At 43.4% G+C, this 27,491-nt stretch overlaps 1 protein-coding gene across 1 annotated transcript; it reads left to right on the top strand.

Annotated features, from left to right (window-relative positions):
• Window positions 1-675: 675 nt before the first annotated feature.
• Window positions 676-26,193, top strand: SLC38A11 (solute carrier family 38 member 11). The gene is made up of 12 exons (XM_063118313.1): window positions 676-732; window positions 3,361-3,478; window positions 4,901-4,975; window positions 6,406-6,540; window positions 6,641-6,706; window positions 8,533-8,639; window positions 9,892-9,971; window positions 17,111-17,181; window positions 18,910-19,071; window positions 22,341-22,453; window positions 24,525-24,656; window positions 25,849-26,193. The coding sequence occupies exons 1-12, from the start codon at window positions 676-678 to the stop codon at window positions 26,098-26,100; spliced, it is 1,368 nt and encodes a 455-aa protein (XP_062974383.1). The 3' UTR covers window positions 26,101-26,193.
• The last annotated feature ends 1,298 nt before the right edge of the window (window positions 26,194-27,491 follow it).

Below are 27,491 nucleotides of genomic sequence, written 5' to 3' on the forward strand. Positions count from 1 at the left end.
AGAGGGGGAAAAGGTGGGGTATACATGTAATAATAAATATCCTTGGTCGGGCTCTTCTGCTTTGAATAGTTTCACTGATGTGCAAAAATACAGCATGTGAAAGACCACGGAACGGAGAACGCTGAATGGGCTGGAGCTTTGCCTAGCATGGAAGGCTGGCAAGCCGACATGGGGCTGGCTGGGAGGAGGAACTCTTACTCTGTTACTCTCTCGTATTCTTACTCTGGTACTCTTACTCTCAGCCCCAAAGAAGAACGCAGGTGGTTGACACCCTCGAGGCTCTCTCGCGCATCGCTGATCTCCGACAGTCTTTTGACTCCCCGCAACGCCTCCCCCCCCATTAGATTTCGGGCTCGCTTCCAAGTTGCGAACCGGGCCGCAAAGCAACCCCGAGGTCTGAGCGCTTCTCTGCCCACGTGAGCTCCTGGCGTGCGAGACACGCGGAACACGTGCTCCGCTCAGCCCTCTCTACCCCGGGCGGCTGCGGCTGGGTTTTCCCTTTTCCTTGACGGCCGCCGCAGCTCCGGGTTCCCTTCTGGAGGTCCGGGAGTCCGCGCGCTGCCTTCCTCCCTTTCCACCCCGAGCGCGCAGCCAGCTGCCTGCTTTTGCTTAGGTCGCCACGCCAGCAGTCCTTGTGGACGCGATCCGGAGAGAAGGCAGCGGGCGAGAGCCGCCATGGAGGCGGCGGCGGCCCAGCACCACCCGTCGCCCACGCCTGGTCCTGCCCACCTGGTAAGCGAGCGCCTGACCCCTCTCGGAGTGGCTTAATTTCACTTTTATTTAAGACGCAATCCTACACGGGGTTAGACAAAGCCCGACAACTCCCATCGTATCCCAGCCAGCTAGGCTGCGAGTTGTATTTATTTATTTATTTATTTATTATATTTCTATACCGCCCAATAGCCGGAGCTCTCTGGGCGGTTCACAAAAATTGTTACTTTTTTCTGTCTGCATAGGACTGCGCCCTTATTTTGTCTTATCTGATGTATAACCCGCCTTTTTCAAATGGTTGCCAGGGCGAAAAGCAAATGTCTTTAACTCCTCCTCGGATTTATTAAGAGAGTAATCCTATGCATGTTTAGACAGAGAGAAAAAAGCCCTACCACGCTCAGCGTTCCCTAGGCATCTGGGTAGTTGTAGGACTTTTTTTCCTGACATGCATAGGATTGCGCCCTAATTCACTCAAGGGCTGCTCTTGCGTGCAGGTCTCTGTAGTTTCCTATCAAACTCGTTGCAGCATCGGACAGTTCGGTGCAGGCTTTCGAGATCTCCAGATCTCTTCATCAGGAAGTCAAGATGTTACAAAATGTAGTTTGGGGGAGGGGGGAGTGGATAGAAGGACGCCGTGGGGAGGTTGACTGGATGTGTAAGTCAAGATGTCTGCATAGCCTGCATTTCTTAATATCTTGTCTGATGTGGAGATCTGGAAGGTTTTTCACGTTTGGGGGTGATCTTTGACTTGGCGGAAGAAAGATATTAAGCTAATATGGGTTTTGGATTTTATTTTAATGGGCTAGCATGATTATCTTTGCTTTTTGTAAAACTTTTCAATGTATCCCAAAAGGATGTGATCCTAAATGTGCAATCCTATACATGGCTCTGCTCAGAAGTAAATCCCATTGTGTTCAATGGAATGTACTTTCAGGTAAGTGTGCAGTCTAACTGCTCTTACTAGGAAGTAATTCTTAGGCTGCAATCCTTTGTACACTTACCTGGGAGTAAGTTTCATTCAATGAACTTCAGTGGGACTTACTTTTGGAGTAAATATGCAAATCTTCTGCAAGAATACCAGAATTGTTTTTAGCTTTTGTAAACCGCCCGTAGAGCTTCAGCTATGGGGCAGTATATAAATGCAATAAATAAATAAATAAATTTGCAGTGCAGTTCTCTGTACGCTTAATTGGAATAACCATCTCCACCATGTCCAATGGAGCTGACGCCCAAATGCAGCCTTCCTCAACCTTTAGAGGTGTTGGACTGCAACTCCCAGAATCCCCTAGCCAGCATAGGATTCTGAGAGTTGCAGCCGACACCTGGAGGGCCAGCCTTCCCCAACCTGGATCCAGATGTACGCATGTGCAACTGGGCTGGCAGAAAACACATTTCCTTGCCCCCCCCCCGGCAGTTCCTCACAACAGCCCTTCCATCCCCTCCCCAAATGCTGCACAGAAGGTCAGGGGACCCTGCCAAATGGGGGAGGTTGAGGTGTTGAGGAAAATGTTTGTGTGGGCGGGGGATGGGGGGGTGAGGTTTCCTCTAAAATCAGACAGGCACCTTCTGTGAGCAGATACCCCCACCCAATTTTGGAGGAAGACCCCTGCATCACAGCCTATCCTATTCAGCAGGCTCCTGACCCTCTCTGTAGCATGTGATGGTGATGTTCGTGAGGAGCTAGTGGGGCAGGAAAGTCCGTCTTAACGTGGAGAAATTACATTTGAGGTGCCTCATACCAGTAGTCCTCAACTGGTGGGTGGTAAGATCAGTCCAGAGGGGTTGTGGCAAAGCTGTGGCCGCCTTGTTGGGCAATTGTGAAATTGGGTTCCATGCTGCAGGTTGGAAGTCCGAGGTGGGCCCTAGGTCTGGATCAGTTGAAGGCCGCTTCCTTTTCCCAAGTCAGAACAATGCCCTACGTAGCTCACTTCTGTCTACATGAGGGGTGCGCAACCTCGTTGGCCCCAAGGACCACATCAGGCAGAGCCGCATGCGCACATGAGAGCTCCGGCTATTGGGCGGTATAGAAATGTAATAAATAAATAAAAATTAAACACACGCGCATGCCTGGGGATGCCAGTTCACAAGTATTTGTGCCATTCCAGCGTAGAGGCAATGGGTGAAGGTTTCCAATGGCACAGATACTTGTGAGCTCTTCAGAGACTGGAATTAAGAGAGGGAATTCCCTGGCTACCATTAGCAAGGGAATCTTTGGAGTGCTGGCAAGGGAAACTCCCGGCAGTAGGACTGGCAGCAGGCAACTCTTTTAGCATCCCTGGACTACGTTGACTGGCAGCTAGGGTGGCCAGGTGCAAAAGAGGACAGGGTTCTTGTATTTTAATAGTAATGCTGTCATGGTCATCCGAGCTACGCCTGCTGAAATTCCCTCTTCTACACAACTGCTAAATGTGCAGGAGCCCTGTCCTCTTTTGCATCCTGGCACCACCATCCTTTCCAATTCTAGTTGTTGTTTAGATTCATGTTGTCATGACTGCCAAGATTTTCCAGTGAAATTCAGTCTGTGTAACTCAGGATTTATTTGTTTCAGGAGGAAGACAAGAAGAAAAAAACTCTCTTAAACTGATTTCCCTCCTCTTTTTTTTAGTGAATACATTTTTGTCTAACTAAACTATTACTTTATTGAAATAGGAGGGAACAGATGAAAGGACAACCCTGGTTTGTAAACTGAGGAATAAGCAAGGATCTAGCAACCTCTCTTCGGCTACTTTTAATGTTATCAATTCTATTATAGGATCTGGTATGATAGGTAAGCACATCCACTTTTAGTTGAGTTTTTTCTTTTTATGGGGGTTGTAATTCACATTCGTTCATGTTTATTTGCAGTAATTTTATTATAGTAGTGTGTATTCTAGTCTTTCGAGGCAAGAGACCGTCACAGGTTATAAGAAAAATTGCTTAGTTAGTCACAGTTGCCAAGGATAAGCCATAGTAGCCACTATTTGTTCATGGGCATCTTATAAAGCAGGGTTGGGGAACCTCTGGCCCATAGAGTTTTCCCATCTGGCCCTCTGTGGGTCCTGCCCACTCTCCTCCCCCAAGGCCTGCCCTTGGCCTGGAGGCTAACAGGGGTTTGGGAAAGAGGCAAGGAGAGGTGACCTCTGTTTTCTCTGACTTGTGATCTAAGATAACAAGGGGATTCCCTTGTGTTATGCCTCAGGGGATTCCCCTGGGGGAGCAGGGCCCATCGTTCTGCACACTTGCCTGCTTCAGCTGGGGTGGGTTTCCTGCCTGTGGGCCTTCTTCACTGGGCGCTTTGCCTGGGGACCAAGTGACATGACAGGATGTAGTCACATCTGGGGGGTGGTCATCCAGCCCCCCCCCCATCTGAAACTAATTCCCAGCCCTCTTATAAAGGATGGCCAACCTTAGAGATACTTTTTGAATGTGGTAAGTGGTATATAAATCTGTTAAATAAATAAATAAGCCTATTGTTCAAATGACCGATTCTAGCTGATGGTGCTGGGGGATTGTTCTGTCCCTGGAAGCTATGCCAAAGGGTGCCACAGTGCTCTCTCTATTGTATCCCTCCTTGCTGTTCAACATCTCCATGAAACCGCTGTGGGAGATTATCCAGAGATGTGGTGTCACCAATATACCCATGACACCCAGCTCTATTTCTCCTTTTCATCAAGTCCAGGTGAGGCAGGGGGCATTCTGAGCTGTTGTCGAGGTGCGGCCATGGACTGGATGAGGGCCAATAAACTCAGACTCAATCCAGACAAGATTTGCACTCCCTCCAAAGGATCAGCTTCATAATTTGGGGAGGTGTCTTTTGGATCCAGAACTATCATTCAAGGCACAGGTGGACTTGGTTGCATGGAGCACCTTTTATTAGCTTAGGTTGATATACCAACTACATCCTTATCTGGACAGAGATAGCCCAGATACAGTTATCCATGGTTTGATAACCTCACATCTGGATTACTGTATGTGAGTCCTCCTTTGAAAATTGTCCATAAAGTTCAGCTGGTCCGAAAGATGGAGCAAGGTTGTTAACAGTGATTAGCCAATTTGATCACATTATGCAAGTACTGCTGCATTTGTACTGGACATCACCGTCCTACTGTGGCATGTTGATAAAGGGTTTTTAAAAAAATAATTTGCTCTAATAAATATCAAGCATTCAGGAAAGCTTTAGTTGAATTGCTTGTTTGGTTTGTGCCCGCAGGTCTGCCCTATTCTTTGAAGCAAGCTGGCTTTCCATTAGGAATATTGCTGTTATTAGGTGTTGCGTATATCACAGGTATTGCTTTAAAAGCTCTTGCTGTCTTCAAGTGACAAATATGTTAAGAGTTTCAACAGTGAGTAGACAAATAGATCCAAGAATTAAGATTAGTGGAATAGGTAAAATGTTTTCATTTATACTATAATCTTACTAGATGGATAAGGAAAATAGAGCATTGCGTCATGCTAGATATTCTTTCCTATACAAGATTAGGACACTATGAAAGGAAGATTTTCGCACATCACTTAGATTTAGTATTTTGCCAGTTCTTGCTGGAAATCCGCACATTCCTAATGCAAAATTGGGGACTTAGTGGTCCCTTATTAATCATTATGCTCAAAAGTTTAAACCCATATGGAACAGAGATTTACTTACACATCCCACGTATACGAGAGCCAGAGTGGTTTGGGAGTTTCAGGCTAGGACCAGAGTAGAAGCAGGTTCAAATCTCCACATGGCCATGAAGCTCATTGGGTGACCTTGGGCTAATCGATTTCTCTTGGCCTCAGCTACCTCACAGGGTTGTTGTGAGGATAAAATGGATGGTCGGGGGGAGGTGAGGACTATTGTCTGCTGGCTTGAGCTTTTTGAAGGAAGGGTGGTATCGAAATGTACTAAAATAAATAATTAATATCCAGTTCTGTATCGTTGACACAAACAAGCTACATTTCAGGCATCCAGACTTTTTAAATAATTGAATTAAAGTAACGTTCCCCTGCTGGATGACCTCCAGATGTGTTGGATTGCAACTTCCATTGGCTATGCATCTGGAGAACACCCTGTTGGGGAAGGGTGTCCAAGTGAGCTGTATGTCTGAGCAAGGTGTCCATGTCAACATCCCATCCCAATGTTCCAGCCACACTACCTTATCCCAGGATAGTCCAAACTGCACTCCTAATGCAGAGCCCTGGAAAGAGAAGGTGACTAGATACAGATGAGGAGGCAACCTGGTGGCCTCCTCCAGATGTTTTTTTGCCTCCATCACCCAGAAGCCCCAGCCATCAAGGCCAACGGTTGGGTATTATGGGAATTGTAGGCCACTACATCTAGAGGGTACCACATTGTCTGCTGTGACACAGAGCACCAGCAGTGCAGCCTGTAAGGCAAATATGGCTGGAGAGAATGATCCCACTGGCTTAGCAATGTGATGGGTCAAGTGGAGCTACCCTTTTCTCATTTAGAGAATCAATAGGTCAGTTCTCTAGACAGAATTGCAACGGACCTCTTCACCTCTAATGGATGCTGCGGATATGACGATGTAGCTTCCCACAGGCTTATAAGAGCTCACCACCACCACAATTATTCCATGTTTGCCGTCTTTATTTCCTCTGGTCTCTCCTTGCCTGCTTCTTCTTTTTTTTAATTCAAATGGTGCCAGGGAAAACCGATCCAAAAGGAGATTGTTTTTAATAAAATTTATTACATGTATCTTTTTCTCTCCACAACAGATTATTCTATTATCCTGTTGATTAAAGGAGGGAACCTGTCTGGAACAAACAGCTATCAAGCACTGGTCAATAAAGCTTATGGCTTTGTAGGGTACCTAATTCTCTCAGCTCTCCAGTTTTTATATCCCTTTATTGGTAAGGTCATATTGTTGGATTTCACCCTGTATTAAACTAGGTTTAGTCTTAATTCACCTTTTGAAAGCATTAATAATAAAGTGCATCTTTCTTCTTCAAGCCATGATTAGCTACAACATTATTACAGGAGATACCTTGACAAAAGTTTTCCAAAGAATTCCTGGAGGTAAGTGTATCTAAATGTTTTGTTTTTTCTTCCTGATAACATATTGTATAACTTATTAGGAAAGTTGGTTAAAATACTTCTCTATGAATCATTTATTTAAAGAGCTACAACACCTGTGAATAGCTTATTTTATGCAGAGAGCTCATATTAGTCAGGGCTCAGATGTTGGTAGCTGGTCCAGGTTTCATTTTTAAAAGGCAAATTCCTAGTCCTTATGAATGCAGTGATGTGGTATCTGCAAAAGGCTCTCATTTTTTTGCTGGGATGGACCTTTGGATCCCAGGATGACTAAACGTGTGGTCCTGCCTCATAGCCTGTAGTCACTTTCTTCCAACCATATATGACTCAGTTTTCTATCATCTAACCAGATTTTACCCCTACCCTCCCGAGACTGGTTGCTGCCCAAACATCTTTTTTTTAAAAAAAAAAAAAACCCTAAACCATTCACAATAAAGCATGAAAATGGAGCGCATTTATCTGTGCGCTGTATAGTATTGGGGTATTCTTGGTATGACATTGGCTAAGTTCAGACAACACGTTTCTCAATGGTGTTTTTAGAACTCCATGGTGGAGTTTTTACACCAACGTTGAGAAATGTGTTGTTTGGCAGGAAAACTCCACCCCACAGTGGATTTTTGTGTGTGGAAAACACTCCATGCAGAATATCCACACTGTGCAGAGGAGAGTTCCTGCACAACAGTTGAGTTTTCTGTTGTATTAAGTTGACTTTTCCCAATGGCTACAGAGTTTCCTGTCAAGAGCAGTGAAAGGAGCGAGTGCTGCTCTAGGAGAGCTGCTGGGATTGTTTTTTTGTTTTTTTTGCAGCAATGGCTGATGGGATACCATCAGGAGGACCGGGGGAGGAGAGAGGGCAGAGAAACTGTCACTCAAACGTCACAGTGGAGTTTACTCAACTCCACAGTTGCCCACAATCACACAACAGTGGAATTAGAACATGTGTGGGGAGTACCTCCTAAAAACTCAACCATTGAGTGGAATTTTCACACTGCATTGACTAACGTGTTGTCTGAACTGAGCCATAGTCTGCTTCGTTAATTACATTAAAAAAAGATTTCAAGTCTTCTGTCGTAAACTATGCTTCATAATACCTCCACCTTTAATGTTCTTTGTAGCTAATTGAAATTTTAAGCAGAAGAGGCCTCTTAGCTTTTTAGGAAAAGCAGTAACACCCCAAACCCTGCCAAATGTTGTTTAAAATGTGAACCGTTAGAAAATAACGCTTGAGCATTCCATAATCTTTATAAGTTTGGGTAATGTTAATTCTAAGGGTGGTATCCAGTGTTGTGTGAGCAGACTTCTCTTTGTGAAAAAAACATTCCCATCCTCCCCTTGCCCCGAAGATCTGGTCTGGGGTGTGTTTTCCCCAGATCTCCTGAGCAGATTTGGGGGACTGCAGCGGGGAGAGGGAATTTGTTCCCCTGAGACTGTTCCATTAGCAGACAGACACAATTGGATTTCACCCATGGCATAATTTTTCTTTGCGCTTGTTTTGTGGTGCTTTTGTGATGAATTTATTTATTTATTTATTACATTTCTATACTGCCCAATAGCCGGAGCTCTCTGGGTGGTTCACAAAATACTTTAAATGGAGTCAATGAATACTATTGACTCCATTTATAGCTACTTACTTTGGTCCCATTTATGCTCACCTTCCCTCTCCCCAAGCCTACCTGATTTCATAAACATATTTTTGGACAATTGACATGTTAAAAAACTTTGATATTGAATGAGCAACCAAACATCCATTTCTTATAGAAATATACACATTAACTTCTCTCTCTCTCTCTCTCTCTCTCTTTTAACAGTTGATCAAGATAATTTATTTATTGGTCGCCATGTCATTATTCTCTGTGTTACCATCATCTTCACCCTTCCTCTTTCTCTTTATCGAAATATATCAAAGCTGGGGAAGGTAAATCATTATAGAAATGAATATCTAGATATTGCCTAACAATAACTTTAGATGATGTTTGGGTCAGAAGTATAATGGACTCACAGGGGGGGTCAAAAGTTGAACTGATCTGTTATGTATCTCAGGTGTGATAAAACTCCTGTCTAGGAATGAGTGTGATATTCATTGTAGCTCATTATGGTCTAAAGCAGGGGTGCAGAACCTCTTTCAGCCTGAGGGCCAAATTCTGTCTCAAGGAAGCTCTGGGGGGGAGGGGGGGCATTCCAGTGATGGGTGGGGCCAAAGGCAAAGGGGTGGGGCCAAAAATGCCAACCTATTTTAGCGTACAGCTCTTTCTGCTAGTAACCAAGGCTTAGGAGAGGCATTTTGTCCTCTTAGAATGAGGACTAAAACCATGCAGAAGCTGGGAAACCACACAGTTTGGGATTGCAAGCCATCTGGAGAATCCCAGAGGGTCAGATTGGGAACCCAGGGGTGTTGGTCTAAAGGCATAGGATGCAGCCATCCTGTTGAAGTTAAGCAGGTCTGTGACTAGTCAGGTCCTGGATGAGAAAATGCTTAGGAGCCCCTCTATATGTGGTCTTGAATTCTGCGATGGGAAAAAGAAGGGATGTAAATGCATAAATGTGTGGCAACCCTACAAATAAAATTTAACTCATGTTGGAAGGCCATGACTGGCTGGCATGTGAATGTAAGGACATCACATTTTTTGCAGGTAATTCCTACACAGGAATATTTCAGATAAGTAAATAATGTGCTGCTGTCTCAGAAAACTAAAGTGCACAGTTGCACTCAGCATACATAACCTTGAGCAGAATTGCAGCCCGGCAGGTTGCTCTAGTATTACCCCTGCTGCAATCTGTTAACTGCAATGAGGCACAGGGTTGCAGCCAACATAAATAAAAACTATTTTTTAAAAATGCAGTGCTTTTTTTAAAAAAAAAATCAATCTTTTCAGTGTGTTGCTTTTTATGTTTTGTTTTTCTTCAGGTAATATCCAGTGTAAGTCATACTTAGAGTAGAACTATTGAAATGAATGGGATTTAAGTTAGACTAATATTGGATACAACCCTATATGTTTTCAATATTAAAATGGCAATTATAACTGATCAGTGCTTACTGTCAACCATGGATTCTGTCTCTTTCTTTCGCTTTCTTTCTCCTATTTGAAAAAGATTACGGTTTTGTTAATTCTGAATGTTTTGACCACTAGCTGGTAAAATCAGATCATATTTTTATTTGTTATCCATAGGTATCGTTTATCTCTGTGATTTTAACAGTTGCCATCCTGGTTGTTGGGATTATAAGGGCAATTACATTTAGTGCACAGATGTAAGTAATCCTCTCATTTCTGATTTTCCAAAAACTCTGTGAAATCTATACAGTTCATGGGTGGAGGCTGACAATATCTTGTAAGATAGGGTGACCATATGAAAAGGAGGACAGGGATCCTATATCTTTAACAGTAAAGTGGAAAAGGGAATTTCAGCAGGTGTCATTAGTATATATGGGAAACCTGGTGAAATCCTTCTGCATCACAATAGTTAAAGCTACACTAGCTATAGTAGAGTGGCCAGATACAAAAGAGGGCAGGGCTTCTGCAGCTTTAACTGTTGTGATGAAGAGGAAATTTCACCCTCTTCAATTGGCACCTGCTGAAATTCCCTTTTCTACATTACTATTAAAGATACAGGAGCCCTGTCCTCTTTTTCATATGGTCACCCTATGTAAGAGAGCTGAATGGGATTTGAGAGAGCTCTCACTTTTCATGATGTACATTCACACTGCTCTTGTCCCAGTGACATTTGTGGTCAAACACATCTTGGAGGTTTTTAAAACAGAGCAAAAACCTACAAACATGTTGATCAGATGGAAAAGTGCAATGAGTGGTATACTCCACAAACAACGGTCTCTCTGAAACTGCCTTTAACTCTCAGAAAAATAACTCACTGTCTCCAGTCTATGGCCATAGCTAGACGGGGCGAAATTCCAGGGTGATCCCTGGAATCGTCCCCCTGAGTCCACATGACGCACAGGCAATCCCGGGATCAGGGAGGGATGATCGCTCCCTTTCCCCGGGATCTCGCCCTCCCCTTTAGGCTCGTTTTTTTCAGTGGCCTTTGGCTGAGCCCGAAACAGCGGAATGTGTGGCCAGGTGCCATGGTTTGTCCTGGCTCCTCGCAATTCCTTGGGAGGAGCCGGGACCTGTGCCCATCGGGGGTGGGGGGAGCAGGGAAAGTATTTTTTTTTAAAAAAAAAACCTTTTGTGCACGAGTGTTCATGCACTGCTGCCTCTTTAACAAAAATTTTAAAATGGCGGGCGAGACGCCTCTCCCTCTGAGGTCGTTGCGCGCCACATGTAAACGGGGGGGGGGGATCTCGCGATAAAAGCATTGCGAGATCTTCACCCCTCCGTCGTGGACTAACAGGTAGGTCTAGCTAAGGCCTATGTTTGCAGATATGTAATTACAATCCCTCTAACCCCACACTGTGTTGGTGGAAAATTGCTGCCCCGAAGTCATAGGCACATATTGTTCATATAGACCTTCTAGGCATTCTTGAGAAATTAGATCTTCATGAATTCGGATGCAAACTGACCTAAGCTGCACCTCACAGACCAGTGTGTGGATCAGAATGGAAATCCATCACGTTTCACACATCTCCGAGTGTTACAATACAGTTCTCAGCTACAAAACTTGTATGAAAATGCATATTTAGAAATGTGGATTTTCAGAGAAAATTCATCCAAAATGAAAATTTTTAGTGCAAATTTTCATGAAGATTTCTTTAAAAACAAGCACCTGTGGGCACATTTCGGAAGATTGATAAACTGCTGTGGGCACCCCCACAAAATGGCTCCCAAGGAGAATATGGCTAGTCACATAATGGCTGCCACTGTGGCCTGGCTAGTCAAAACTGAGTGGGGGAGGGGGAGAGAAAGAGCAAAGCTAGAGGCTAGAAATGGAGAAACTGCCCTAACATTTCCCAAAGTTTTTATTATTAGCTCTTTTCTTGCTCATGATGGTTTTTCTAGATGGACATGACAGGCTTTGCCAGGTCATGCTGTCTTTTACTGATTCAGAAATTTCCTGACAATTGAGCATTTTTTAAGTATGACTGTTTTCTGGATGTTGATGTAGATGTATTTTGGTAGGCCCAGTTTCTGTATAGTTTTTTGATGTGATGCCGGCGATTGATGTGGCTACCAGAATAATTGTGAACTTTTCCTGTTGCCATAGTTCTTCAACTTCCATGGCCAGTGGTGTATATTTTCCTCTCTTTTCCTCTTCTTTTTCTACCACATTTTTGTCATTAGGTATTGCTATGTCAATGAGGTAGGTGTGTTTTTCTTTTTTGTCTGTAATTGTTGTGTCTGGTTAGTTGCACAGTATTGTCTTCTCTGTATGAATTGTTCTGTCCCAGTATATTTTATGATCTGCATTTTTCAAGATTGTTTTGGATGAGTATGTATAGTATGGTATGTGTTGCTTGATGAGGTTGAATTTAATGGCCAGTTGGTAAACTATTTTTGCAGCTGTATTGTGTCTGTCCATGTAGTCCATTCCTGCCAGAATTTTACATCATTATTATTATTATTAATATTATTTTATTTTGAAGGGGGCAAGGAGCGAAGAGATTTATGGGCACCATTGGAAACCTCTGCTGCATTGAGGACCCCTGCTATAGTGGATGTCTGAGCAAACACATAGTTGAACTGATATTTCTTTTCTCATTTCTACCTCTTAGGAACTAGCTTTTTTTTTTAATGTACACAGTAGCAGCAGGCGAAGGTTATTTAATCATGAGCAGTGAGATAGTCTTAGGAATATGAACAGTCAATAAGCAATTCCATGGCTTGAGTAATTAAAATATAAACAAAGATTCTCAGAGAAAAAGGGTACCACTACCATGGTGATATGAGGAGGCAGAAGTGGCTGGGGACCGTCTTGTGCCTGTAGCAGAACACTGTTGCTCGTGTTTCCCCCCGCTTCCCCATCCATCATCACGTTCCCTTTCCAGCTTGCCTGCACAGGAAATTCCCACCAGCCTTTTCTGTATCTGAAGGGAATGGTTGCTATGCTCTCAACTCCTCTGTGGAATTGGAATGGTTTCAGAAACCAACATTTGGGTGAGCCGGGAGGAGGAGGAGGCACATGTTGGAAGTGTAGGAGGTCATGCCGTGCGCACACTTCTAAATTCCCATGGCAAAGTGGTGATTCATGGATCTCACCCACTCACGATCTCGTTTCTGAAGCAGACTGCCAGAGAGAGGCAAGGACACACACAACTCTTTGGACATTACAACAGAAGTGGAGGTACAGAGGGGTGAATCAGAGCAGCTTTGGACCTTACAGAGAATCTGGAAATGGGATAGGTGTGCACTAGCTTTTCTTGTGCTTCTGGTGCAAAGTCTGATTAAGGAAAGAGATGCTTGCTTCTCCAGAGGCCCAGAATATCACCATGGGGAGGAGCGTGAGGGCTTTCCTTCTTCTTTGGCACTTGCTGCCAGAGCAAAATGTGCAACTTTTTACGCTCAACAGTGGCGTTCTTTTGCGGCAGTTATGGGAATTACTGTGGTGAAAATACCAGCACTATGGCTGAACAGGCAGTTCTCTCCCGTATGTGCATATCATGCTTTGGATTGTGGCAATTTACCTTCTACTAGATATTTACAGCTCACAACATATCCATGGGTAGATGGATTTCCTCTATTACTGAATGTGAAGTTTCAGTAATTTATTTATTTATAAATTAATAAATTTATAAATTTATTAAGGAGGGGTCTGGTAAAAGCCTGTCCGACACGGCAGGAAACCATCCATTTAGTTGATATGCAAGCTGTTGTGATTCTAAGTTTTATTCAGTAAATATCCACCTCTTCACACCTGAAGATAGTATGAATGCTAGGAGCTATCCTCTAAGCTTAATTAGTCTAACAAAAAGCAATGCAGTTGCCTATTAACTAAATGGACAGTGCTTGCGCAGCATGGCTGGAGCTGCTGGGTGTTGTAGCCAAACATACCCAGGGGGCACCAGATTAGGAAAGGCTTCTGTAAGGCATTTTAAAATGAAAAAAAAAATCTAAAGAGATTCAAAAGAAGACCTCATGTGGCAGCAACCCCAAATTGCAGAATGCTGCGATAGGAGCTTGAATGATAGTTGGAGCAAATATTCACATCAACATCCAAATGTAATAACCATTAGTGACGTGAAGTGATGGACCATTACAATTTCCAAGCTAAAGCTGTCCATTGTAGCATTTCGGGGTGCCAAAGTGGCAATTTTGAAACATTTTCCTACCCTGCAGTACTCTTCAGTGGGATTTGGATCCTCCCCCCCCCCCCAATAAAGAGATATGGAGAGGATTTTTGTGTGTATTTCAATTAATAATGGGTTTTTAGCTTAAGGAAGAAGGGCAAGGAATGGGGGTCAAACAGAAGTACATGAAATTATGACTGGTATGGAGAAATAACTGGATGTTGTTCAATTAGATGAGTGATGGGAGAATCAGGACAGACAGAAGGAAGTACTTCTTCACACAGCACATAGTTGAACTATGGAATTTGCTATTCATTTTTTAACATTTCCAGTGTCTTTCAAGAGGAAATTAATATGTGTATAAGCATATGTGCTTAAAAGTGTTGTTCTGAACAGAGTGGGATGCATCCTGTCTGAATTGGAAATGTAAGGATGGATCTTGTAATTACACACACACACACCCCACACACTTCAAAAAAGAATATGGAAACATATTTTAGTCTGAAATCCTTTAAACTCTGAACCTCCAGTGTACCCACTGGGGCTTAAATTTGTGTAGTAGATGTATAGGAGGCCACTCTTAATGTCTTTGTGTTTTAAAGCAAGAAAGAGAACTACAACGAGCATTTCTTTACAAGCAAAGCAGAATAAGCGTCAGCATAATTAGTATTCATAAGCACAATTTAAAAAGAAGAAGCCCTTCCTAAGAAATGCTGATGCTTCCCAGGCTTGAGTAGGTGATAAATGTGAAAAGAAGAGGAAAAATATTCTGGAGCAGGAAGACTTATCAGAAATTGGCAAGAATAAAAAACACCCAAAACCTCACGTTACACTGGTCAAGGCAAATGGTGCTTGGAAAAGCTAATTTCTTATTGGTAGAGATAAAGCAAGACAGCTGTGCACTGTCCTCTGGACAGCCAGGCTCTGGCAGCTGTGTCCAGCTGTTTTTCGGTTCACCAAGAGTCCAGCAGCTGAGACAGCAGGTGGCAGCAGCCTTCCTTGTGAAGGGGAAGGCAGACTGAGTCCACTGAAATCCACACTCCTGGCTGTCAGTAGTCTACCCTCCAGCATTACCTTACTTCCTTTTTACTGCACACCTGTTAAGTACAGCGGTGTTCCGGCAGGATTTTCGTTTACTACTTGAACAGGCTGCAAAGTGCAAGCTGGAACTGGGGAGTTGTAGTCACTCTTTTGTTTTTCCATCCTCAGTTAAGGGGAAGGGGTTCCTAGACTCCTTCAGCCAAGAGGACCTCAGCCTCTCTGTTTGCCAACGCCGTTCTGTAACTGCATCTGAGCTGTTGCCAATGGACTAATTCAGAGCATAAGACCAAAGAGGAATGGCTCCAACCCTCACATGAGCAGAAGTCTGCTGATACAATGGGACTTCCTTGTCCTCTCCTCCGCCGTGCAGCCTCCCCATGCCTGCCCCAAATCTGCTCCAGAGGGTCCCCCCAACCCTCCAGAGCAGAGATGTGGGTTATACAGGGGGCTGCAGAAGGGCATCCTTGCCATTGGTGGAATAACACATTTGGATACACCCTCATCATTATTTACATTGGAAACGCTTGGGAGTGTGTACAGATTGCACACTACGAAAAAGAATTGGGTTTTAAAAGATAGTTCTGTAGTTCCAGGAGGCTCCCAGAGAAGGCTTTCACTGTGCAGTTGCCCTGCCTTAGGTAGGCACAAGAATTGAATGGGGGGTGGGGGGAGGCAGTCTTCTACTTGTAACCCTCCCGTATTTTCCCACCATGGCTTCTGACTTTTTTCTTACCATAAAAATATCCCTTAAGTAGGGCAAAATGGAATTGCTTCGCAACATCTAATTGGTAAAGCAGGGAGTTGTCCGGCTGGAGGTATCCACAGTCTCACAAAACGGTGATGCTGTTGCTTTTGAAACATTAGTTAGCTGTTCCTCTTATGCCTCTGCTTCGTTCTATAACATAGACTAGAACTATGTAACTTAGTGGTATGTAACCCTTTTAAAGACTGAATAATCATAATAAAATTTATTTCTTACCCGCCTCTCCGTTTGGATTGAGGCAGGGAACAACAAGAAGTATAAAATACATAAAACTGAATTAAAAACATACTATACATTATTAAAACATCCTGAAATTCCACTAGATAGGCCTGCCAGAATAGATCAGTCTTAATAGCTTTCTTAAATGCTAAAAGACTGTTAAGTTGACGAGTCTCCTCCAGCAGGCCATTCCACAGTCTGGGAGCAGCAGAAGAGAAGGTCCTATACTTGTTTACTCAGAAGTAGGTCTGTGTTTAATGGGTCTTACTGGTTTGTAAGCATGTTTAGGATTACAGCCTGAGAGTTCTGGGGCTAAATGTTCATTGGAGCACATGCACCCCGCCCTAGGTCATTTTTTTCTCAGATTGTACTGTTTGTCAGTGTTGGTGTGGCCCACTCTGTGTGTGAGGTGTTGGGGCAAGTTCATCAAGCATAAGCAAGTATAGAAATCTGCAGATAGGCTATGAGTTGAATGATCTTTTACTGGAGCTAACTGTATATAATTTTGATTAGCAACAAAAACAAATGGCTTTAAAGACAGAAGTAAAATGCTTTACACTCTCCATTTTAAAAAGAGCACTACATCCTCAGAGCATTTGTGTAGGGTGACCATATGGAAAGGAGGACAGGGCTCCTGTATCTTTAACAGTTGTATAGAAAAGGGAATTTCAGCAAGTGTCATTTGTATACAAGTGTCATTTGTCCCTCTTCATCACAACAGTTAAAATTGCAGGAGCTCTGCCCTCTTTTGTATCTGGCCAAGAAGGCAGGGCTCCTGCATTTTTAACTGTTGTGATGAAGTGGGAATTTCATCAGGTGCTGCATGCGTACAAAAGACACCTGCTGAAATTCCTTTCTCTATGCAACTGTTAAAGATTCAGCAGCCCTGTCCTCCTTTCCATATAGTCTCCCTACATTTGTGTCCCAAATGGTACAACTGTCCATTGCTTTCAATGGGTTTTGAGAACGTAGTGATGGGCAAATTTATTTATTTAATTTATTTATTTAATTAATTTATTTAATTTATATACCGCCCCATAGCCTGAGCTCTCTGGGCAGTTTACAAAAGTTAAAAACAGTGAACAGTAAAAAGTATGCAAAATTTTAAACCATCAAAAATATAAAAACAACAGTATAAAACAACAGTATCCACTTAAACAACAACAGTTCTGTACTTTTCCTTTTCTAGATCCCAGTCAGAAGATCCTTGGGTGTTTGCGAAGCCAAATGCAATACAAGCTGTTGGGGTGATGTCATTTGGTATGTGCCTATGCTTTACGCATTTCTTTGGAATTGGCAGTTCACAACCAGTTCTTGAGATTTGTTTTGCATTGGTATGATTCTTATACTTCTAAATTTGCTTGTGTTTTCTTTCATGGGACATTTTATTTTATGATTGATTGATCTGTGGAAATTGCAGGGCGACCCACCTGATTGCCATCTAGACTGGAATAATCCTAGACTGGTTTTGTGAAGTATAACCCTAACCCCACCCCATGACTTGATGATATTTGCCTTTTATTTAGGTCAAAATGGTAGTAGAGGATTATACTCTTTCTTCCACAGATCAGGTCTAGTTTGAAAGATCTTCCTTTGCAATTCTTCCTACTAAGTTCCCAACGAAGCTCTCATTGTTAATGCATTTGTATAATTTTTCAACATTACTGTAGTGTGAGAATCCAGAGAGGGAAAAAGTCACATCCTACAGATCTTTTTCATCAATACATTTTTGGGGTGGGGTGGGGGAGAATTACCTAGAGAACATTCAGCATTCTTGCTTCCAGAGATCACCAAAGCAGCTCTGTTCTATTCTGCTTTAAAATAAGTGGGGGGAGGGCATTATTTCATTCAGTGGAGGCGAAGGCTGGAAATAGATTCTCAAGGAGAGAAAGCTGAAAGCTGAAGGGGTCATGGAAGAAGTAGCATTTCAGAGGTTTAGATCAGGGTTAGCTAATGTGTGGCCTTCAAGATGTTGGGCTGCAGCTCTAGCCGACATAGCTGATGGTAAGGGGTGATGGAAGTTGCCACTCTTAACAGCATCTGGAGGCCACACTTTCATCATCCATGGTTTAGATTAATGTCTCAGTTCCACCTTGTGTGGTTCATTGCTTACTTGTGCCATCAGACTGGATGGATACAGTCCAACCAAAGCTAAGCACTTTAAGAGCCATACGAGACATTGTGGAAAATAATGTTTAGCTCCCACCTCTAGTGACAGCCCGTAGAAGCTGACAAGACATGATGTGTTTCCCCACCCTCGACCAGCAGGAGCCAATGAAATGGAGTTAGGAGCGGGGAAACAGATGTTCATGACATCAGGCCACAGGTAAATTCTACAGGACATTGTACAAGAGGGGGGATGCTAAATGCATGGCTGCTACTGAAAACAGTACCCATGCATTTTTTTTTATTTATTTCATTTATATCCCACCTTTTTTCCTCCAAGGTACCCAAGGTCTATTTTATCCTCACAACAAGAACCCTGTGAGGTAGGTTGGGCTGAGAGTCTGTGATTGGCTCAAAGTCACCCAGTGGGTTTCCATGGCTGAGTGGGGACTAGAACTCGGATCTCCCAAGTCCCAGCCCAACACCTTAGCCACTACACCACACTGGTTCTAGCATAACATCTAGTTTGCTCTCAAATCCCGTGGGAGATAAATAAACATGTACATAACTCACCCATTGAATTTATTTATTTATGCATGCATGCATTTAAAGCATATTTCTGGAGTGGCTCACAAAGATCTGTACTTGACATTCCTTGTCCTCAAGCTTATGACTCACAGCCCCCTTAAAGGAAAGAAGCGAGATATAAATGTAATGAATATATAAATAAATAAAACCTAAACATAAATAGAACATTTTTTCCAACATCCCACATTTCTATTCCTTTGCAATACATTTCTCCTTAAGCTAGTTAACTAAATATATAGAAATGTTTATATTGCACATGGTTGTTGTTGTTTTCAACTGCTGTGCCTCTTTCAGCATTCATTTGCCATCACAATAGCTTTTTGATTTATGGCTCCCTGAAAGAACCCACGCTAAGCAACTGGGCTCGTGTCACGCATGTATCTGTTTCATTTGCCGTGCTTGTCAGCTTGGTGTTTGCTACGTGCGGATATGTGACGTTTAGAGAATATACAGAAGGTAAGTTACTCCATCCTGGGTTATAGTTATTGTTCACTTGGCCTTCTCACATTTCCCAATGTCATTGTCCAGGTTAAACTTTTCTCCTAGTTTCCAACTTCTTGTTCAGTAATTATGACTGTGTGTATTCTATGTGGGATTTAGTACTGATACAGAACTCGGCACTATGAAAAACTAAGCTTTTATTTTTAAAAAATAAAGAACAAATAAAAATCACTCATGGAACAGCAAGTTTGTAGCCCTTCTGACTTCGTATGTTCACACCTCAAGCTGGTCTACTGAAAATTCACCAAAAAATTATCATTTGGAAGTATGACATAGTTTATTCCTCCCCTCAAGGGGAAGGAGGCCTACTAGTCTGGAGAAGGCCCTGTGGGAGCAGTCGCCTTTTTCCGGTTTCTGGAGGAGTAGGCAAGGTCTCCCCATTGAGCTCCTTTTGAACTTCCTACCTCATGGTGTGAGGGAAAATCTTGCAGGCTGTCCCGGAGAGCCATTCAGAAAAGAAGAAGGGGTGGGGTGGAAGCCAAAGAAGAAGGATTTAACCTCCCACCCCACCCCCAGCCTTCCCATGCTGGCATCCTCTTTCCCTGGCAGACAGAGAAACAATCTGAGGGTCATGGGGATCTAGCCGTGGTAGGCCCTGTTTCCCTCCCGCACAAGGAGCAAAATGGGTCCTTACCCTCCTGCCAAAGAGGAGAGTGGGAGTTGTGCTTTGGCGGCAACTGGGCACCGTAACACCAGGCCTGTCTCCTCCACTGCTGACACCAGGCCTTCCCGTTGCCAGAGCCACCAGAACCAAGGGGAGTAGCCAGCGAGTAGCAGCCCTGTTGGCTCCCTGCGAGCATGTGGCATCCCAACTGCAGCAGATGTGACAAATACTCAGTGAGCGTCCAGGGGCTAAAGGGGCCTCTTCTGTGGGCAGAAACATGGCCAGGGATGACTTAGCAGGGGCCATCTCCACCCCCAACCCACTCCCCCTTCCTTAATCGGGGAAGAGGATATCATTAAGGCCATAATTAAAGGGAGAAGGGACAAGCCAAGGTGACGGCAGCCTGCAAACCAGAGCCAGACCAAACCCCAGCAGTCATCACCAGGGAAAGAAGCCCACCTCAGCCGAACTCACCCTGCCCCCCAAGTCAGCTGCTAGACTTCTCAAAGGCTTGGAAGGGCTCCTGCACTGACTGATGGGTGTTGGAAGGAGTCCAGAAAAGGTGCACCTTGGAATTATTAATCAGAGTCTCAAAAGACATACTCTTCCATTCAAAGAACCTTCCAGGCATCTGAAAAATCAGGCAGCTGTTCAGCACCTCCAGGGCATAAAAACAGTCTCCAAGCTGGAGAGGGGACAAGAAGTATTCTTGGTCTTCTTCACAGTCCTATGGGGAAATGGCTTCACCCACTCAGTCCTGGATCTGAAGAGAGTCAACCGGCACCTCAAGTAAGATAGGGTGATCATATGAAAAGGAGGACAGGGCTCCTGAATCTTTAACAGTTGCGTAGAAAAGGGAGTATCAGCAGGTGTCATTTGTATATATGGGGAACCTGGTGACATTCTCTTTTCATCACCACAATTAAAGTTGCAGGATCCCTGCCCTTTTGACCAGATACAAAAGAGGTCAGGGCTCCTGCAGCTTTAAATGCTGCGATGAGGAAGAAATTTCACCAGATGCTGCATGCATACAAATTCCTGCTCAAATTCCCTTCTCTATGCAACTGGAAATCCTCAGGAAAGGAGGCTTCCTCTCATCAATAGACCTCATGGAGATTGGTCAGGTGAACCAAATATCACCTCAAGTCCCGGAGCATCTTGGCTTCCCTGGAGGAAAAAAGGTGGGATTTAAATGCAAAAATAAATAAATACACTGTGCAAGTTTCTTGAAAGCAAGCTTTAGTGGAAGAGTCCCTGTGGTTGCTTGCCTTCTGCTCATGGCCCGTTGGATCCAGCCTTCGATGAAGAGTAAAAGTCAACACAGAAGCAGCTCTTACCAGTAGAGTTATCTTGTATGGGGATCTGAGTTTCTGTCACTCCGACTTATACATGAATGTAAAAACAACAGCAGCACAGCCAATTCTTAACCCGCACAACATCACAGGCTTTTGCTATGGTTGCCACATATCCTATAGTTCAAGTGCAAAAATCCTCATGGTAGCATTCTGAAGTAAAGGTAACGATCCATTATGTAGTCATAGACTTACAAAGGCTTCCATGGTCAAGGCCTACCTGACAGTCTTCCGGTCCAGCTTTCCAGCTTTGATTCGGCTGCACAGGAAGTGTGTTTTCCCAGAGACTTCCTCTACTTTTCCTTCAGTGATTGTTCTTGTCCTAAGAATAACCACAATGACGGAAATCTATTCTTGTGTTTTTCTTCTTTAGAATCGTCGCACACCCTGACCCTAAATCAAATGCAAAGAATACTCCTACAAAGTGATCTTAGTATAGAGTAGCCTTCCCCAACCTGGTTCCTTCCAGATGTGTTGGATTACAACTCCCAGCTCTGCTCACTGGGGATTATGGGAGTTGTAGTTCAGCCCATCTGAAGAGTACCAGGTTGGGGAAGGCTGATGTAGAACAGAGGGTGGGCACAAGGTAGATCTCCAGATGTTTTGGATTTCAACTCCCAGAAGCCTCTGCGAGTATAACCAATGGTTAGGCATGCTGGGAGTTGAGGTCCAAAACATCTGGAGAGCTGCTTTCTGCCCATGCATGGCATAGAGAATGGAAAGCCCAGCATGGAAACAAGATGTGAGTTTGGAAATGAATTTCATTGGGGGGGGGGGGGGGGAAGCAGCACAATAGCAGAAAATGTTTTTGCAGCATGCACAGCTATTAGCAAATTCTGATATGTGACCACGTCAAAATGGATTGCACAACTACTTCCATATGCCCAAGACAAGTGTTTCTTAAGTAGCCGCTCACCATGCCAATGCGAAACAGGATTCTTTGAACTGGAAGAAACCTCCAAAACAGGTTGTGATTTGACGCAGAGGTCTACTGTTCCAGGACAACAACAACAATCTAGGGGGGAAAACTGCACTGGACATGCCGAAACTCTTGAGCATGTTTAAAGAATCTCCTTTGGGTCACCTGCCAGCATCTGGGGCTAACTAGTTACAGGTTTCTTCCTTTGAGGCCACCAAAATTGAATCGGTAATGTTTAAATTAAGACTTTTTCATGAATGCCTATAGCCCTGTTCATACCTGATAGTTTCTCTGCCAGCTATGTCTCTTTTGACTGTGAAATTCATTTCATTGTCTACCACTTCCCCAGGAGACATATTTGAAAACTATTGCAAAGATGATGACCTTGCTACATTTGGAAGATTTTGTTACGGAATCACTGTCATCCTAACCTTTCCAGTTGAGTGTTTTGTAACCAGAGAGGTGAGCATTAATCATGTATGTTCCTCAGAATGCCGTGAGACACTGTTAACACTTAATACAATGTGTTGTGATCCATGCCCAGAGTTGGAGTGTTACCTCATGACTCCACAAAGTTAATGTTTTCTACACTGGTGCTAACAGAAATTATAATTCTGTTGGAATGTAAAATCAGACGTGAAGAATTACGTTGCAGCAAACATTTCAGCCCATTTATAACATCCTTGACTAAAATAGATAATAATATTGAACGGAAACCTAATCAAATGGAACATTCCTTAGTTTTACTCTTTTCAATATAAAGCATGATGCAGTTGTAGCTGCAATCTTAGTTTCCCCAAAATTCAGTGCCCTGGATGTTCGCGGGGGGTGGGGGGGGGGAGGGAAGAAAAAGATAAAAAGGTGGCTGCTATAAAAAATATAGTGGCCACCATGTTTTTTTAAACTTAGAATGCCATTGAATTATGGAACTTCAAGCATTGCATTTTGGGAACCTAGAATGACAGCCACAACTGTGGCCCCTGGAGGCCCATTGGACAACATCTTGCTGAGGGCCACCTCAACCCTGGAATTGGCACTGAATGCAAGTACATCATTTTCAAATCAGTTCGGGGACTTTGAGCACTGTTGAGTTCTCCCACTCCTGTTAGGGTTATGCAAGGATTGTTTAATCCTCAACCCCCCGCCAACTGGGTTCACATGACTCCACAAGCTATGGCAGCCCGCATTTGGGAGTTGTACATTCATAATGGTGGCCAGAACGTGCTGTAACTTCTTGAGAATAAATTACCCCATGATGGGCTATTGTGTTGTGTGAACTGGCCTACTGTAATGTAAGGAAACGTGTTAATAGTGGCATCTGTATTAGTGGCTTAACATTGAATGCAACAACTGCTGACTGTGGATTAAGGGAAAAGAGAAATGTGGCAAATAGTCCGATGTACATAATTTCACTGTAGGAAATTATGGCATGGAAATAAATCTAACAAGGATTCTCTGAAATGACATCCTTTTTTGGAATATTGAGAATGTAAGAAGAGAGGTACTGAATTTACTGATGGTGATAATGTTTGGAATCTGTTTGATTCTAATACATATTGAATCTTTGATCTTCTGTCAATGTTTTGAAAGATTTCTGAAGTTAAATAATGAAAAAATAGTGGTTCATAGACATAATTAAGAACACAAGAAGAGCCATGCTGGATCAGCTCAAGGGTCCATCTAGTCCAGCATTCTGTTTACACAGTGGCCAACCAGCCACAAACTCACAAGCAGGACACCCTCCAACCTGTATTCCCCAGCAACTGGTGTATATAGGCTTACTGCCCCTGATACTGAAGGTAGCATATAACCATCAGGACTAGTAGCCAGATAGCCTTCTCCTTCAAGAATTTGTCTAACCCCTTTTAAAGGGGGTTGGACAATTAGTGGACATCTTATGGAAGTGAATCCCATATTTTAGCTATGCACTGTGTAAAGAAGCACTTCCTTTTATCTGTCCTGAATCTCCCACCAATCAGCTTCATGGGCAGATGCCAGGTTCTAGTATTATGAGAGAGGTAGAAAAATGTCATTCTAGGTCAAACTATTGATCTCTTTTTCCAGGTGTATTAAATGACTCCCATGTTTAGCCAACTTCAAAGTGGCTATTTGTGATGATCCTGGAAGCTTTTTCAAAAACAAATACTATATGAACTATTTTGGGGTGGAGGGGCAAGGACATTTTACTGGCATCTTTTTTTGGAGCTGTGTCCAATGATAGTCTAACTTAAACCCCATTCATTTCCATGGATCTACTCTGAGTAGGACTGTTGTTTTTATGTTTTTGATGGTTCTAAGTTTTGTATTTTTTTAACGTTAACTGTTTTTAACTTTTGTAAACTGCCCAGAGAGCTTCGGCTATGGGGCGGTATAGAAATGTAATCAATATAAATAAATAAATAAATAAATAAATAAATAAATAAATAAATATCACTTGTTTTTGTGCAACCCTAGTTTGTGAGGTTTAAACTGTGTCATTCATTCAAAGGAGCAACTTGCCACAGCAATGCTTAAAACGGTGTTTCTATTTCAGGTAGTCGCAAATGTGTTTTTCAATGGGAACCTTACAAACCTTTGCCATGTTACTTTGACGATCGTTATCGTTGCTGTAGCTACAAGCATATCCTTAGTGTATGATTGCCTGGGAATAGTATTAGAACTAAATGTAAGTGTAAGTGTAACTAGTAAATTGTGTGCGTTTTTTACTATTATTTTAACAGTGACTGATAAAATAGATTGCTACCTCAAAATATAATTGTGCTAGCAGGATATACTTAAGGCAGACATGTGCTGTTCTACTTAGTGGCAAGACAATAACCGGCTCAAGGAAGCTACGGAAATATGTTTTTCCAAGAAAAGAAAAGAAAAAGAGGGAGGGTCGTCTTGAAGCCACACAAGCTTCAGGGTCAAATTTAGAGGCAAGGTGGGCAAAGAGTCAGCAGCTGAAACACGTCTTCCCTAGCTGGAAGGTGGAGCTCAACTCATAAGGGTTTAAAAAGCTAGAAATTGTCATGCTGACCAATTCGTTGGGATAAAGAGTTAGGGCCATCCACATTACGTGAGTGGATGTCCCATTCCTTCCTCTCCAATCTGCTCTGGAGGGGTTACAGGGGGAGGGGGAAATTCAGTCTGCCAGCAGTGTCCGTTCTGCTGGCAGAAGCATACAACCCATAAGATCAGCGATAAGGTAGCTGATCTAGGATACCCTTTGTGTTCACCTGAACTATGAAGCCATCATTTCTCAGAAAAAATGAGACCTAGGTATCTGTAACTATATTATTTGTGGTTTTACTCATTGATCTTGTCCACGCATAATGATAACCCATGGTTTATTTAATTCCTGGTTAACCCATGGTTTGTTGCCCTACCTGGGGGTTTTCTGGCAGATGAATGAACAAACTGGTTTCCCCCCCCCCCCCAATCCCAGCTTTGTTCGTATCCCATTTTTGCCCATTCTCTCCCTGTATCTCAAATGCCTTTGCAGCACTGTAGTACTGGCATGTAGAGCAGCTGGATTTTTTTTTAATTATTCTTGTCCACCACCTCTGTAGCTTGGCAAAACAACACATGTAGTGACAACCCATGGTTTAAATAACCCACTGTTTACAAACCAATAGCGTATCATGGGTTCACATTCTGTGTTGTGATTAATAAACCATGGCTTGTTAGCGCAGCTGGGTTCGCACATCATGACAACCCAGAATTGAACGCCCTGTACCATGGATTAGCATTACTTGTGAATCCAGCCATTGACTCCAGTTCCAATTCCGTCTAAAATCTTTACATATAATGGATTACAGCAACATATCTATCAAACTCACCACTAATGTATATTGTGTTTTACTTCCTATTTCTAGGGGGTGCTCAGTGCGACTCCACTGGTCTTCATTCTGCCTGCAGCCTGTTATCTGAAGTTGTCTGAAGAGCGATGGACGCATTCGGATAACCTTCTCTCCGGGCTGATCCTCGCTATTGGTGTGCTAGTGGTGATAGTAGGCTTTGTTATGACTGTCCTGCATCCCCAGGAATGTAGCCACGGAAAAGAAATGCCTTACTGCTTCCTTGGAAACTCCTCCCTTTACAATAATACAGTTCCATCTTCTCAGTAAACCTGCCAACATTAATCAGGAAATGCCTCCCAAGGAAGCACAATGCAGTTGTAAATGTGGGTTTCGGTAAGGCCTGTTGAATGTTTCATTTTTTTAAAAATACATTTTTTGTAAGAAATATAAAGAGTGTGGAAAAAGTCTAGTTTTTTGCCACTGTGGACTTGCTCTAAAATGCAAAAATACCGCTCCTGTATTTTCCAGTATATAAAGTTCTTTAGACCTAGCTGCTGTATAGAAACATAAGAAGTTGTTTTTTTACTGAGTCAGACCCTTGGTCCATCTAGCCCAGTATTGTCAACACTGACTGGCAGACAAGATCTTTTCCCAGCCCTAGCTGGAGATGCTGGGAATTGAACCTGCAACCTTCTCCATGCAAAGCAGGTGCTCTACCACTGAGCCATGCCCCCTCCCCTAAGCATGAGTGGGATGCTTAGATTGAAACTTAATTCCCATCACAAGGAGAGAGACAATTGCTGGGCTGTTCTTATTTCAGTTGGTGCAGGTCGAGGACATTGACAAGGTGCTTGGACAGGTTCACGCAACCACCTCCGTATTGGATCCTTGCCCCTCTTGGCTAATAAAAGCTAGCAGGGATGGAACAACTGGCTGGGCCAGGGAAGCGATTAATCCCTCTTTGCGAGAGGGAGAGGTCCTGGGCTGCCTGAAAGAGGCAGTAGAGGCCACTCCTGAAGAAATCTTCCATGGACCCTGAAAATTTTAATAACTATAGGCCAGTAGCAAATGTTCCATTCCTGGGCAAGGTCCTTGAGCAGGTGGTTGCAAGCCAGCTCCAGGCACTCTTGGATGAGACCGATTATCTGGATCCATTTCAGTCGAGTTTCAGGCTTGGTTTTGGTACAGAAACAGCCTTAGTCGCCCTGTATGATGACCTATGTCAGGAGAAAGATGGGGAGTATGACTCTGTTGATTCTCATTGCTCAGTCCTGTGGATTCTCCAGTATGGGGTTCCTCAGGGGTCAGTCTTGTCCCCCATGCTGTTAAACATCTACATGAAACTTTTGAGTGCAGTCATCCGGAGTTTTGGAATGCATTGTTATCAGTACACTGATGACATGCAGCTCTATTTCTCCTTTTCATCTTCATCAGGTGAGGCTGTGGATGTGCTGAACTGGTGCCTGGCCAGGACAGTGGACTGGATGAAGGCTAATAAACTGAAACTCAATCCAGACAAGACTGAGATGCTGTTAGTGGGTGGTTCTGCTGACTGGATGGAGGGTGTTCAACTTGTTTTGGATGGGGTTGCACTCCCTCTGAAGGAGCAGGTTCGTAGCTTGTGGGTTGTAGAACGATCTCTGTCACTTGAGGCTCAGGTGGCCTCAGTGGCACAGAGTGCCTTCTACCAGCTTCGGTTGGGGGCCCAGCTATAACTC

Source organism: Elgaria multicarinata, chromosome 2 (genome assembly GCF_023053635.1).
Source record: "Elgaria multicarinata webbii isolate HBS135686 ecotype San Diego chromosome 2, rElgMul1.1.pri, whole genome shotgun sequence".
NCBI classification, from domain to species: Eukaryota; Metazoa; Chordata; class Lepidosauria; order Squamata; family Anguidae; genus Elgaria; species Elgaria multicarinata.

Bases quoted from the DNA above. Each gene is read 5' to 3' on its own strand.
- SLC38A11 (XM_063118313.1), top strand. From the start codon at position 676: ATGGAGGCGGCGGCGGCCCAGCACCACCCGTCGCCCACGCCTGGTCCT. The intron at 8,640-9,891 runs GTAAATCATTAT...TGTTATCCATAG, and splicing joins ATATATCAAAGCTGGGGAAG to GTATCGTTTATCTCTGTGAT. The intron at 24,657-25,848 runs GTAAGTGTAAGT...TCCTATTTCTAG, and splicing joins GAATAGTATTAGAACTAAAT to GGGGTGCTCAGTGCGACTCC.